Source organism: Mugil cephalus, chromosome 4, assembly GCF_022458985.1.
Source record: "Mugil cephalus isolate CIBA_MC_2020 chromosome 4, CIBA_Mcephalus_1.1, whole genome shotgun sequence".
NCBI lineage: Eukaryota > Metazoa > Chordata > Actinopteri > Mugiliformes > Mugilidae > Mugil > Mugil cephalus.
In genome coordinates this window covers 6,888,308-6,903,041 of record NC_061773.1, presented here as the reverse complement: position 1 = coordinate 6,903,041, position 14,734 = coordinate 6,888,308, and the positions used below count along the sequence as shown (strand labels likewise).

At 42.2% G+C, this 14,734-nt stretch overlaps 2 protein-coding genes across 4 annotated transcripts; both read right to left on the bottom strand.

Moving 5' to 3' along the window:
- Positions 1–102: 102 nt before the first annotated feature.
- On the bottom strand, positions 103–1,188 carry rbp7b (retinol binding protein 7b, cellular). Its single transcript, XM_047582188.1, has 4 exons — positions 1,018–1,188; positions 629–807; positions 401–502; positions 103–218 (listed from the first exon to the last, which is right to left on the bottom strand). Exons 1-4 carry the CDS (start codon positions 1,088–1,090, stop codon positions 165–167), a joined length of 408 nt encoding a protein of 135 aa, XP_047438144.1. The 5' UTR covers positions 1,091–1,188; the 3' UTR covers positions 103–164.
- Positions 1,189–2,541: 1,353 nt separating this feature from the next.
- On the bottom strand, positions 2,542–12,056 carry h6pd (hexose-6-phosphate dehydrogenase (glucose 1-dehydrogenase)). Of its 3 annotated transcripts, none has more exons than XM_047582173.1 (5): positions 11,989–12,056; positions 6,179–6,844; positions 5,961–6,078; positions 5,191–5,460; positions 2,542–5,103 (listed from the first exon to the last, which is right to left on the bottom strand). In XM_047582173.1, the coding sequence occupies exons 2-5, from the start codon at positions 6,818–6,820 to the stop codon at positions 3,764–3,766; spliced, it is 2,370 nt and encodes a 789-aa protein (XP_047438129.1). In that variant the 5' UTR covers positions 6,821–6,844; positions 11,989–12,056; the 3' UTR covers positions 2,542–3,763. The 3 variants fall into 3 exon arrangements, with proteins under 3 accessions (XP_047438129.1, XP_047438128.1, XP_047438130.1); XM_047582172.1 differs by lacking the exon at positions 11,989–12,056 and adding an exon at positions 8,268–10,349; XM_047582174.1 differs by lacking the exon at positions 11,989–12,056 and adding an exon at positions 7,490–8,219.
- Between the last annotated feature and the right edge of the window lie 2,678 nt (positions 12,057–14,734).

Sequence of the window (14,734 nt, the reverse complement as noted above, 5' to 3'; positions counted from 1 at the left end):
TAATTCTCAAAGGAAATGTTGTAAAATGCTTTGAAATGGTGTGAAGTGACATAATGTGTCTTAATGCTGGCTACTGAAATAAACAAACAGACAAACCTTTTATTCAGTATGACAGCTACATTATGTAGCTTAACTCATTTTATGGAAATACTACAAAGGAAAGATTACAGAGTTCTTTTAAAAACTTGCTTGCAGACTTGGTCTTCACAAGTAAGTTCCTGAAAGGAGAAAATGATACAGGGAATGTATGTTTGAATAAACTTTTGTGTCATCGTTCATCAGAAGCAATATTTTCTCATGTCTGCAATTACAATTTTGTATGATATATCACAATCAGAATGCACTAATTCTTGATGGCAAACATTCGTATTCTTATTAACCAGAATAAAGTCTGTCATACCAGGTGGAGCTCATCTCCCTGAATCCAGTGAGTCCAGCCTCGGTTCCTCTTTTCTCCTTTTTGAACACACACGAGTTTATCATTTTCCCAGTTGACCACAGTCTGTTAGAAAATAAAAAGCAAACAAAATATAGCAAACCTGTCATTTTCCTGCATGGTGCGATCAGAAAAACATGTATTACCTTAAAAATCACAATGTTTATTTATTTATTTTATTAAAGCTTTTACCTTGCACATCCGGTTGTCCATTCCTTTGGTCTGCTCTTCGAACTCTTCTCCAATTTTGAATGAAAACTCATAATTCCTGAAAGTAGTGAAGGTCTGGATTGTGAAACGGTCTCCATCTTGCTTAATCACTTTCTGGGGCTTCAACACAGAGGCAATCTTCCGCGTTGCAAAATCAATGCCTGCATGACAACACGAGGGGGGTAAACGAGACAACCACGGTCAGATCAGAAATCAGACGGGCACTTGCTTTCACCAGACATATGACACCCTGCGCGTCACTGACAAAAGGAAATGCATGCTGAAGATGAGTCATGGCGCTCGCTAATTCACAGAAAGGGTGCTGAGACGACAAAGATTTCCTTATATTGCAATTGAATGTTTGAACTCACCCAATGCGACCATGTATTTCTCAAAGTTGACATTGCTGACGATGTCCCATGTCCCGGTGTAGTCGACTGGCATTTTGGATGTTTGTCTGGCTCCCTGGAAGACTGGACGGCCTGAGCATCAGTGGTGAACTGACTCAGTTCGAGTCAATGGTGGTGATGTTTTATTGTGTGTCAATGTGGGCCAGGGGTAATGCAACAGTTATTTTCGACACATGCACACGAGGAGGGTGGAGCGGGACTTTTTACATAATTTGAGGAAACTTATCCTCTTCCTATCCGCAGCACAGGATGAGGCATTTTTGACACGGTTCTGGTTCCGGCGAAGGAAGCTTCGACCAAAAACACTTTCAAGAAATCCAACAAGCGGCCTCTGTCTCTGGCCTCAGACTGGGTGAAACACAATCCTTCCTCCTGTTAACGGCGAGAGCTTCCTCTGCCGAGCGCATGCAGCCATTAATGTTTCGCCCCTGGGTGTGAAGCAACCATGTTTCTTTACATGCTGATCTTCATGGCGTATCAAAGTAGCAGATGGATACCAAGGAGTCAAAGGTTAAAGTTGTAAGTAGTGTTGTGGATACAATTATCAGAGTTATCAATGTACGGCTTTGTTTTTTGTTCACTTCTTTCTTTCTTTCTTCTAAAAACAGTCAGATAGTGAACGTAGTGTTCACTGCAGTGCTTCTGGTCCCTCAGTTCTACGTCATGGGAAGGTAACTAGGACGCAGGCGATGGCAGCAAGCCATATAGATCATGGGTCACTTGGACAAAAGGGAACGTTGCACTAACAATGGTGTTTTGCTTAAAGGCCCAAGTCCTCAAGATACTGCAGACAGCCTCTTCTGAACAACCTGTCGGCGTCCATCGCCCTGTCTTTCGTCGCTGTAGGTAAGTATCATCAGATCAGACGATTTCAAAAACCAAAAAGAAAAAAAAAAAGAAAATTAATATGAACTTCTCATCCAAGGGTTTTCAGTGATATTCACACTGATAGACCCAGTTCCTCAGAGCCTGTGGGCGGCCTATCACGCCTTTGGGCTGCTGTCGTGCGGACAAGGACTGTGTACGACCATCCTGACCCTCACAGCAGCAGCATGTGTAAGAAAAACAACGTTAGGGAAGTTCTGCAAAGTTAACTGCAGTTTAATAAGGATTTTCGTGTATATTCACAGTCCAAAACCACCCCAGAGCTGTACTACATGTCCCTCGCGCTAACGGCAGCCTGTAGCCTCAGCACAGGTGAACGACGCCCGACACAAACCAGAGCGTTCATTCATGAGCTCTTCAAACGACTAACACCTGCTCGTGTCCATTCAGGTTTCTTCATGGTGAAGGCAGGATTCTGGTTGACGAAGAGGCGGCCCGAGACGGACCCGCACAGGAACAATGAGCGATAAAACAGTCCAGCTGTCCCACGCCGACATCGGATACGGCACATATTAAGGATTCATGAGGTTTCCATCCCGCCAGCAGCTGGTAACTTAAAACCACGAGGAGAGGAATAATAAAAAAGGGAGGGCAAGTGACTTAATCCATATCACGTTTTAATGCTCACTTCAGAAAAGCAGATGTCTGGACTGTTACAAGTGTTTTTTTGTATTTGTTTCATGTAATACACAGCAGACTGCATTATGCAGATATGAAATTTGCATATAACTGAGACAGAGATATCTCATGTTATTGGAAAATGTAACATATTCTTGGAGGAAAATTAAGAAGAAGTAATTATTGAAGATGCTGTTCCAAAATAAAATAAAATAAAATAAAAAAACACCTCCAAACCATAGGTCATGCCCATCAGCTAAATATACTTGGCAAATTAGCCGCTGGAAAAATGATTTATGTGTATAAAAAAAAAAAAAAAAAAAATTCAGTGGAACATTTTAAACCTTTGATATGTGAAAATGAATCAACGCATAAATGTCTCAACCGTAAAAGAAGAAAGAAATCAAAACACTTCAAACTGCAATCATCTATGAGGAAAAGGTTTAGATTCCTGTGGCCTAGAACTGAAAGGCTGCATGTGGTGCTGGTGTGATGATGAATGGTTCCACTTTGTCCATATTCCCAACAGATGTGGTGGTGGTTGAGGATGCGCGGGAAATCTTTTCGTCAGGCACAATAAAAATATATTGCTACTGAAACTCAGTAGATTCCAGCATTCCAGTAAAAAAAATAAAATAAAATTGTTTAGTCCATAAAAAAATACCTGTAAACTGTATGCGCTGAATATTCGTGGAGGAATGTCAACATGTGTCAGGAATGTGTGTTTTTTATTAGAGAAGCACCAACGTGTGTCACAAATGTATGTCTTTCTTTTACTCAGAAATAAAACACATTGTTCGCGGGTGGTTCGCTGGCACGTAACAATAGAAAATACACACTGAAGAGACGTGGATTAAACTGTATATCTGTAAGTTCACCTGAGATCTGAAGAAACCGCAAACCTCTTGAAGTCCCACTACCCACAAGCACGAGCGTGTGTGGACTTCTTCGTTTCGATGAAGTCATTCCGTCTTCCTCTAAACTCAACCCAGCGGCTGGTGGGAAACGGATCAGATACCTGATGACATCATTTCAAAAATGCAGCAGTAAAGTTCAATGCGTCATTCATAGTTCATAAGCTAAAACGTGTAAAACCCACTGGTCCTTTAAATGCTGGCTCGTACATTCATTTTCACCGACCACCTGTCCAATTAAAGCTGCTCCAAATATATTTACCTGATCGGCAGTTAGGCACGAATCGCGTTTATCCTAAAAGTGCGTCGTAGTCTATGTACCAAACTAGTTTACCATTGTCAGGGTTCACCCCAGTGACAGGGTATTTGTCTGTGTTGTCCTTCACGCGGCTCAGTTGGGTGATCAGCTCGTGTTTGCCTTTCCCCATCACCAGAAGAGCGACCTTCTGGGCTCGGTTGATGGCGTTCAAAGTGAGGGTCATACGCTGGTGGGGCTTGACGGGGCTCTCGGTGAGGATCACCAGACTCTCCCCGTGTTCGTCCACCTTACCCCCGGGGAACAGAGACGCCGTGTGCCCGTCGTAGCCGACGCCCAACACCACGAAGTGGAAGCTGGAGCCGTTGACCAGTTTGCCGAGCTCTTTCTCGTACAGCAGAGCTCCTCCGTCCTCTTCCACACACAGGCGCTGGTTGAGCTGCACGGGCATGGGGTGGATGTTGTAGTAGGGCACCCTCACGTGCTGCAGCAGGTAGTTGTACAAGCCGTGGAAGTTCGACTCCGGCTCGGTCATGGGCACGCAGCGCTCGTCCACCATCCACACGTGGGTGTCCCTCCAGGGGAAGGTGAAGTGGTGGAGGGCCAACCTCTGGAACAGAGCGAGGGGGGTGGAGCCACCGGAGAGAGCCAGGTGGAAAACGCCGGCGTCGCGCACCGCCGCCTCCGCCGCCTCCTGCATATCTTCGGCCAGCTTCTCGACCAGCTCCTCCGCCCACGCGGACACCATAACAGTGCCGCGAAACTTGCCCTGCATCACTTGGAAATCGTTCGCCGAGCCCATCTGATCGGGGCTGATTATCACAGCCTCGCTGATGAAGCTGATGTCGTTCCCTCTCAGACGGACGTCCAGCATGTCTCCGTTGTCGGCGCCCCCGGGGTAGATGCGGGGATGAGAGCTGGCTAAGCTAGTGAGCAGAGGCGTCCATAAGCCCCAGGACGCCAAGAGGTTTTCAGTGCTGATGAAGCTATTCTTACGCCCCGCGAAGATGTGGGAGATAAGCTCCGTGTACGCCTCCCTCTGCTCCTTTGGGGTTTGAACGTAGTAGTCTGAAATAGGCAGACCTAAAACGCTGACATCTGTATGCTCAGTCACTTCCTTCCACTCGCTGTCCATCAGAGTGGGCTTGAATAAGTTCTTACTCACAAGAATCGCCGGATACTGAAGGCTGCCATGGCCGAAGTAGAACACGATCTGTTTGGGCTTGCAGTGAACGCTGTGGGTGTTCTGTAGACAAAATATGTCGTTCTTAAAAAGTATGCGTGCGTATCCGACTCTTTGATCTAGCATCTTGCCCGAGATCAAAAGGAGTGGCACGCCTTCGTACTGAGCTTCATCGATGTGTGCAAGCACAGCTGAAACATGAAGAAACAGTCACATGTTACAATACATGTCAACAGAGAGTGAGTAAACAAGAAAGACGATCAAAAAAGAAAGTTCACCTGCAAACGTTGGTGTGCGACTAACATGATCTTTGGTCTTATTCAACTCCTGCTGAACCTCTGCTCTGTAAGCTTGGTACTGGCCGATCACAGCTTGATTGTTGCCTAAAGGCTGCAGGGAACGGAAGATGTGGAGCTTGTTCCGAAGAACCTCCTCAGCGCTGCTCACATTCACGGGAAGCTTCATGGTCAGCAGCGTCATCACCTCAGTCAGGTGGTTCTGAAGCACATCTCTGATCACCCCGTACTCGTCGTAGAAAGGAATACGACCTTTGAGGATAAAATGACAAACACACAGCATATAATCCGGTCTTAAGGTATGGAGACACCAAACCACACGCACATCAAAGAACTACAGACAACAAAGGCCCTGAGCCTAGTTGCACTTTAGGCACACTACAAAGACTACAGCCAAGCTGCTAGTACATACGCTGTGGCTTGTGTGAAAAGAACAAACTCCCTCAAAAACCACAAGAACAGCACATCATACAGAGCAGGCCTCTCCTGAATCATGCTGATTCACCTGGTCTACAGTTCATGCATTCAAGTGTCTGCGCTCAGATGAGATGAACATGAAGTAAAAGGGGGAAGAGCCTTGTGCGTTCTCTTTGACCGTTGTCCTTGTTCAGTGACCGACTGAATGTGTTGAATCAGCTGAAAGGCTGCAAACAGGAAACCCGCTACTGGCAACAATGTGGACACACACGAAACACTAAGGGAAAAGACACGTAACGACTCCCACACCAGCCCTCAGGAGATAAAAACTTCACCTTTAACATCCAAAGTCTCCTTCAAGACGATCTCCACTCGTTCAATGTGCTGCTTGTTCCAGATGGGATCCAGAGATTTTCTGTTCTCTATCCTGAATGGAAGTATCTTTGAAACAACCTTTTTCACGAAAGGAAAACAAAAGACATTTAGTGAAATCACACATCTTCACTGCCAGAGTCACACACTCTTTTCTTACACTCATACCGCATGTTCTCACCTGCTTCCCCAAGTAATGGTCAATTCTGTACATTTCCTCATCCTTCAGAGAGCTCCCAAGTTGAGATGCCAACACTTGAGCGCTCTTGTAGTCGTGTCCGAACGGTTTCTCCAGCACCACCCTCAGCCAGGCCTCGCTGGCTGGCCTGCAACTGTTATTTATCTTCTCTGCGATGTCCGCATAGGCAAAGGCCGGGACAGAGAGGTAGAAGAGCCTCCCTGCCTCTGTCATTCCTTCCTCATTAAGCTGTTGCTTAATTTCCTTGTCCAGGTTCTGATAGTCTTCAAGTGTCTTCAGCTGCCGGTACAGTGACAGACGCAGGAACTGCTCTTTGACCAGAGCGCAGCGTTCCTGAGATACGTCCTTCGAGCAGCTCACAGCCTTCAGGATCTCAGAGAGGAGCGCTGCGCCTTTGTCTGCAGGCGACAGTCCTCCGCCATAGAAGGAAAAGGTGTTTCCACTACTGACCTGGTTGACGTAGAGATGGAAGAATCCCTGCCACAGGTATTTCTTTGCCAGGTCGCCCGTGCCCCCCACTATGACCACGGAGACATGGCCACGTCTCTGAGCCTCCTCTTTCTCCTCACCATGTGCTCCCTGGGCACCCAGAGCGACCAGAAGCAGGAACGCAGTCAAAAACATCCTCTGCTCCCAACGTCCAAACCGCTGTATGAACACAGCCAAGACAAACACTAAATGCAGGAAATCACTGAGTCATACACAGTAAAATTAGCATACCCAAATTAACACTGTAAGAGTTGATCTTAACACTTTTAAAGTGTCTATATGGGTCCACGCCTCACAGTATTAATTTAACACTTTTTCTTGTGTTGGTACCTTTAAATTAAAATTTGTGTAAATTTGACTCTTCTTGTAGTTAAATTTCACACTGACTAACACCAACCAGTTTTAGTTTTTTATCATTTTTATGTAGTGTTAGCAATTAACTTTCTCAGAGGACTATTTCTTAACTACATAAGTGTTACCCCCATAACACTTAAAACGTGTCAATATAATTCTTATATAATCCTACAAAAATACTTGGACAATAAACTTTACTAAAATAAAAAGGTAGTCATATTTGGCAGTTCAAAAACATTTATTTTCAAACTTGCACCACAAATATTATAACATGCATCAGTAAGGCACAGTGTATGTATGTAGCATTAGCACCACTTTAGCACGCTAGCTAGCAACTCCGAACCATTAGTATCATCTTATCGCGTTTTATATCTATGGTTGCAAAGTGCATGACTCGTCTCATTCAGCCGAAACGTCAAGCCAAACGTACCATTTACTGCTTTTACTCACTTTTTATGTTACAGTGTGGCCAGACATGCATGCATGCTAACCATGCTAACCTGTAGCTCATTGTGCAGGTGTTCGGGTGGTTAGAAACAGTGCGACGAGTAAAATTATAGTTTCCGTGGGGGGCGTTAACACTGGAGGTGTTAAATACAGGATCAGAGTTTAAAGTAAGAAGTTTGGAGTTAATATTTAAACATTTACACCTAGAGGTTTTATTTTAATGACACTTCCTTTATACACTCGGTTTTGACGACAACTATTTGTCGACTGAGAGTTAATTGTAATGGATTAACTCTACCCAGAGTATAATTAACCCTACTAGTGTATGTCTAGTTTAACACCAAGAATTCAACTCTTCTCAATTTGCTGTGTATAAAGGTTAAACAGGGAAGTGACACCAAGCACTAAAAATAACACAATGCGTGTGTCTAATGCTCAAACATGTTCAGCTTTAGTTTTACAGCTGACGAAGTGAATCTTCATGAAGTTGCAACCACTTTCAAAAATGATCATGATACCTGGAGATTTATCTGAGTGTTTGGCAAAAAAAAAAAAAGCAAAGGAAACACAAAAGCTTCTCTGCACAATATAACAATATTCTCATGCTATGAACTATTTTAGAAGAAGTGAAATTCAAATTATATAATTTAACTAATTCCACACCGATTAATAGACCATGGAAGACAAGACAGGCAACCAACATGAAAACTATGAACGTAAGCAACAGTCAATATTCAAAGGAACCTACACCAATCTCCAAAGATTAAATGAAATAATTTACTTAGCAAAGTCTCTGTCTCCAGCTTTTCTTAAAGTCCCTTGAGAGCCAGTGATCCTGTCATGAGTGTAGTTGTCAATGGAAATTGGTGGATCAGGGGTGTAGACTTTGAACTTTGCTCAGAGGCATCGAGATTCCAGTACAAGAGCTGTGCTGTTGAGGGGAAATCCACCCAGGATTTTGCAAGAAAATACAAACATTTATTGAGCAAAAACGCTGGCGTAAAATAAATAAACAAATAAGTCATTGTGTTCTTATTGATTACTAAGAATAATCATCATATCTACCATATTTAATTTGGAGAAATAAAAAGCCGGGAGATACTGGTCCGGGAATGGTCAACTATTCAACGTCTTATAAGTCAATGATATAAAAACTGTTCTGACAATGCACCTACTAAATATGCACCTTAATGAGAGGAATATGGAATATATAATTTCACAGATCTGCAGACTAAACGATCAAACATATTTTGAATGGGTGCTACCTGGGGGGAAAAAAGCTGCTCTGAAACTCACCATCACGCATAAAGGCACAATTGTATTGGGATTTTCTCTTATATAACTTTTATATAACTCGTCAATATAACTTTTTACCAACTATAAATATAAAGTGAGTTTATGACAGGGAGCATTTTATTTTCCTGTCCTTTAAGGGAGACTAGAACAGAACACCCCCAGAATGAGGCTGACTTTACGACGGAGCATAACATCTGGAATTCCTGCAGCCAGCAGCCATGTTTACTCAGTGGCAAGGCAAATAGCAAAGGCCACCTCATGAATGCTGGCGGCTTTAACAGCAACTGAGCTTTAGGGCTGTCTTACTTTGTTCAGGAAAGGGGAGGATGTGCAACACCCCTCCACGTAAGCAGGACAGCTGGGAAACGCACGTTTACGCCTAATTTAGTTTCTTCAGTTGCTCTTTCAAAACTTAAAACGATTCATCTTTTTTTCCCATTCTATAATTAATCTTGTGAATCAATAAAGAAAGCACTATCTTTGTTATAGTGGTGGCTTTATCGCTCTACAGCGCTGACTGACATTTTCCACACTTGATTCATCTTCGGGCACAGGCTGCTTTCAGTTTTCTATCAGCGTAGAAAATTCCATTAAATTCACCATAAACAGACAGAAATAAGGCATCTTCTGTTTCCAGAAATCTGAGCGACTCTCACATCTACAAAACGTTCAAGAACCAATTTTCATGACGTGGAATCTTAAGAGGAACATCTGGACATAAAGTGGTGATTCAGGTGAAAAACAAAGCTTCCGTCCACATATACAGTCAAGATTTGAATGGGGAAAGCACCAGAGACATGTACTGCTGAGTTCTACTCGTGTCTCGTGGTCAAATGTTCAGACAGAACTTCAGGGATGTTGAAGCTTTTTCTCATGACTCCAGTGAATTGATGTGACTAATCGATTATTAGCCTTTAGTTCATAGTACATAGTACGTTTAGCACATGACTATTTTCAGGGCTGTGAGAATGTCACTGTGGCTGTGAGATGCATATTTGTGAAGACGTCTTTTTTCCTGCATAACTCAGAACAGAATAATATGTGGGTCTTGAATGAAAGTGCCTGTGGAATATAGAAAAAAATTATACTGACATTGATTCACTTACTGAATGTTCACCACTGAACTGTTACATAGCAGCAACAACTTGTGCAGTTTCATCGTTGTGAATAATTAAAAAATGGAACTGGTAGAAACTTATCGGACATGAATACTTTTTAAATTCAGAATGACCATTCAGTAAAATAAATAAATAAATGATTAAATAAAATGTCTGTGTACTGTTTCCAATTATATACACATTGTTATATGAATGTTGTTACTGCATACTGTTATATTTCTTTTTCTTTCTTTTTCTTTTACCCATTTATCTTTGACTTTACAATACATCACAGATTTGTAGTGGTCACTGAAGACCAAATTAAACTAAATGACTAAATTAGACGGGTTGATCAGCTTTTAATTTATTGAGTACCATTTGTACCAAAATTACATTAAAATGCACATGGAACATGTGACAAAACCTGTCATCTTACTCTGCCATTTCTTCATGTGTCACCTGTCTGCATTTAAACGTAAAGACAGACAGCACACACACAGAATGATGTAATCAAATGATGAAAAGTTCAACAAGACGAGAAAAGCACAGTTTAGACTTGAACCTTTCCCAATGATAAGGTATTCCTTACCATAGTCTGTGGTTAATCAGTATAGATACTGTACTGTATGATTGAATTAAAATGGTTTGTACTGACTGTAATTGCAAGGACATCTTGTAATTGCGATAGATAGATAGATAGATAGATAGATAGATAGATAGATAGATAGATAGATAGATAGATAGATATCTATCTATTTATTTATCCCAAATGACATTTGCTGTCTTTATATGGACAATATATTACTTCAACACCAATTGAAATCATCCTAATAATAGCTTACCACATTAATAATTGCATGGGTGTAAAATGACCTGATCAGACTTTTTTAAAATGAACAAAGTTGCGTTTTTTCCACTTTATTAAAACCCTGAATTCATTAAATAGAAAAAAACGGCTGTGCTCAAATAATTTTTGGCTTCATTCATCTTTTCAAACACTTTTTGTTTTGCGATGTCTGGGTCATTCCCTGAAACACGTGTAACCCACCATGGGGCGGAAAGAATGTAATAACCCAAAGAGAAACTATCAAACCTAACATTTACACCGCTCTCAAAGTGGCAGAAAATTCCGTCCAGTAGGGACAGTCTGTTGCAACTGAGGTGGGTACACTAGAGAGTATTGGGTCATCAGTCCAATTATCAGTGAACACATAAGCCCATGTAAACATGGCCATTGAAGTATGGGGGTGGCAGCATCGTGTGGGGGTGAGTGCTTTACTGCAGGAGGGACTATTTGTATGACAGACACAATATGTTCAGTGTCTGCAAAAGTTTGTGATGCTGGAACATGTTGGAATCAGTGCCATCAAGAATCGAGGCCGTTGTGAGTCTATTAGAAAGGAGTTCCTTATAAAAACACAACTATCAATGAGTAATAAAAGCATCCCAAGTATAACACAAACTGGAGTAGTTGGGTGGCTTGATCGTTTTACAACATTCAGACTTTGCCTCCGGATCAGAAAGTCGCTTTCAGGTATTTTGCTGCACGCGCGTTGAATTAATTTGTGTGCAATATTAATTTTTCTTCCCCTACTGCTGCAGTCGCCAGCCAGAAAACTAGACATCACAAAATTTAACTCTGAGGGATTATTATTTATCGACTGATGAAGCGGTTAAGTAAAGAACGAAAATGCAAATTACAACATACCATTACCACCAACATCCGGGTTTTAGTTAAGTTAAACTGCTGTTTCATACAAGATGAAACGTTAGCGATGGTAACACATATTTATGGAGGATTTGGTCCAAAAATCAAAGATTAACTGACGTGACTGGAGCAAAGTCGCACCCTTTTTATTGCTCGTTTGCTTCTGGTATAAAACAGAAAACAAACACACCGACAGAGGAGATGTGGATGACACGTTTAACCAACATGCCACCTGCTAGCTGTCAAACTTCAGTTCCGCTACAAACACGCGCTCCTCTACTAGCCTCTCACTAAACCCGCAATTGTAATGTCGGCAAAAACTAGTAAAAAAAACAAAACTATAAATATAACCACTAAAAAGACAAAACGAAACTAGGTACAGAGTTAATTTGTGTACGAACCTGCCCCGTAGTGGATACACCATCAAAAGACGCTTCCTGTATTGGTCACGTGACACCGATCTGCTCAGTCCCTGCGGTGGATGCTGCGAAATAGCAATATAAGGATTGAGATGCCATAATGTGTCTAAAAGCTTTTCCGAAGTAGATTCAGAAACACTAAAGCACGTTACTCGTAACTTTAAGTCGGTTTGTTCTCAGTTTGTTCTATACGTGGTAACGGAAGAAAGTTAAGCACAAAAAATAATGAATTTATTCAGACTGCTGTCATTCGCTAAATACAGACATACATCTATTTTAGTTCTAAACAGTACATTAGTTGCTCCAAACGAGGCACAAGTCTCTAAAAAGGCACACAGTCTTACCCTTTTCCTCTATTTTCAGATCTGTTTGACATGTTGTGCACTGCTGGGAGTGTAGCGCCAAAAACTACACAGAGTAGTCTTCTAATCACTTATTTATGTTGTGTGTGTTTGTCGGCAGAGTTTGAAAGGCTATTTCATATAACAAGAAATTAAATCAAATGTCACGGAAATTTTAATTTTAACAAAATTACATCTTAATTTATTTTATTTTTTATTTTTTTTAATTTTTTACTGAGAATGCACAATAACTATGGAGCATATCATTTTTAAAATGAACACATTTTTTCTTAAACTGCTTAGTAAATCATCAAGCAAAAGCTGTGACGGTTTCATCACATGTCTCTTTAGCTTTCTGGTTGACTGTCACTTAGGGGCAGCTGTTCTCTGCTGTGTATTGTCTTAACAAGAGGGACCCCTGTTGGTGTTTGTGTGGAATAGCTGCTCCCCACCAGTGTCACACATACCTTTGACAGATCCTGTTGTCATCAATAAATGGTTCAGAAAAACGACGGCATCCCTCTGACAGCAAGCTAAAAATCATAAATAAAATACAATCAGAACAATACAAAACAATGCAAACATTTGCTTGTGTTTGCTCTGCTGTGTTCAGCTGTCTCATGTCAACGCCCAATCCAGGCCTACCTCAAACAAAGCAGGTGTCTTTTTCGCAAAACGGTGATGTGATTGTTGTGGACCACACTGCCAGTCGTCCTTTTAGGTCCTGCCTTTCATTCTCCTGAACACATGTGGTCGTTACAAGGCCCTAGACTCAGCAGTCTCACGCAAGGCACGTAACACACACCTACACATGTTTCGATTTGTGTTTTTTTTTTTCCACAGAGGTTTTCAGCTGAATAACATGATGCTATCTGACCACAAGGCACTTCAGTAGGAAGGAATCTAAACTTTTGTTTTTCAGCTTTCATGCCAGCATGAGCAAAATACCCTTTAACCGTTTCCCTGTAAATGAAGTCAGAAAAGAAAAAAATGGTAATTGGAACACCTACAATTAAAGCAACTGTAGGAGACACACACCGTCACCATCCACACTGCTACCTTACAAACAGCTGTAATGCCTGTGATCACACTGCAGAGCCCTCCCAGGTTGGCCGGCCACTGTGAAATGTAAACAGTAAACAGGATGGAGCATCCTGTGTTTGTGTGCGCTGCAGACTGAGGGTGTGTGTGTGTGTGTGTGTGTGTGTGCAGAGGGCTGCTAAAGAGAGAATGAGCCCATGCGGGGTGTGCTAGCCCAGCTGTCACTGCTATAACTTCAGACTTGAGAGACCACAGGACGCGAGCTTGAGGGCCACTGTTTGTGTGTGTGTGTGTGTTGTCACCCCACACCCCCAGGCATTCGCCACAGCCTCTGGCTTCCTTCCTCCCCTTTGTTAAGCCTGCGGAGCAGACTTTGTCAAGCTGAGCACACAAACGAATGCATATGAATGTGTGCTGTCATCTTTATTAGGCTCCTTTGCCAGAATCCATTACATTTAACACAGGTCTTTACCAAAGTAGATTTCACTTTCAGTCACGCTCTCGACAACCCCCACACTCCTACTTGCCAGACGAGGGGGATTATGGTGACCTCAGTCTGGGATAAATTTGAATACACAACCCGTTACATACTAATAAGAGAACGTAATACTGAGTAATGAACAAAGGCCCATTTTAAATGACTCGTCGTTGCCCCCGGTCATTTTAGAGTTGTTATGGCTCGTTATAAGTTATTTAATGCCGGTTTTATATTTCAAAGCTAAGACAACCCTGTCAACTATTTTTCTTTGTATTCCTGCTAAAATATGTCAGCATACTGTTTTTAGTTTTCTGCAGCTGCTCCTTATCTTATGTGGTCAGTGCCAATGCAGGCAGCGATGAGTGATCAGGGAAGAGCCACAATTAGACTTAACCCATATATGCATGTATGAGTAATGTCCTGTGTTTTCAACCGCATTCTCCCATTTCTTCCCTTTATAATTCGGAACTTGTCAGAGCGTGTTCTGCCTTTTGTTTCTGAGTGCTCGGCTGCACACAACAGAGCCTGCATAGGCACCACACACCCGCCCCAAATTCCAGTTACGAGAGGTAGTGTTTCCAGAGGTGGCATGTGGAGCTTTTAAAAGGAAATGATGGAGGAGAAAAATGCAGAGGCTTTTCATGGAAGAGCAGAGAACAGAGAGTGTAGAATAAAGAAGCTTCTACAACATTCATTCAGTGTCTGTGAGGTAGATGAAAGGATGTAGGTTTGTGGCAGGTTTTATGGTGTTATTATTAGAGCACACTTTTGTTAGATACTTCAGAATATGGGGTCTATACACTTACGGCCACTGTATTGTTTTTTGTTGCTGAGCTGAGATATCTCCTGCTTTTCTTTCTTTCCACGC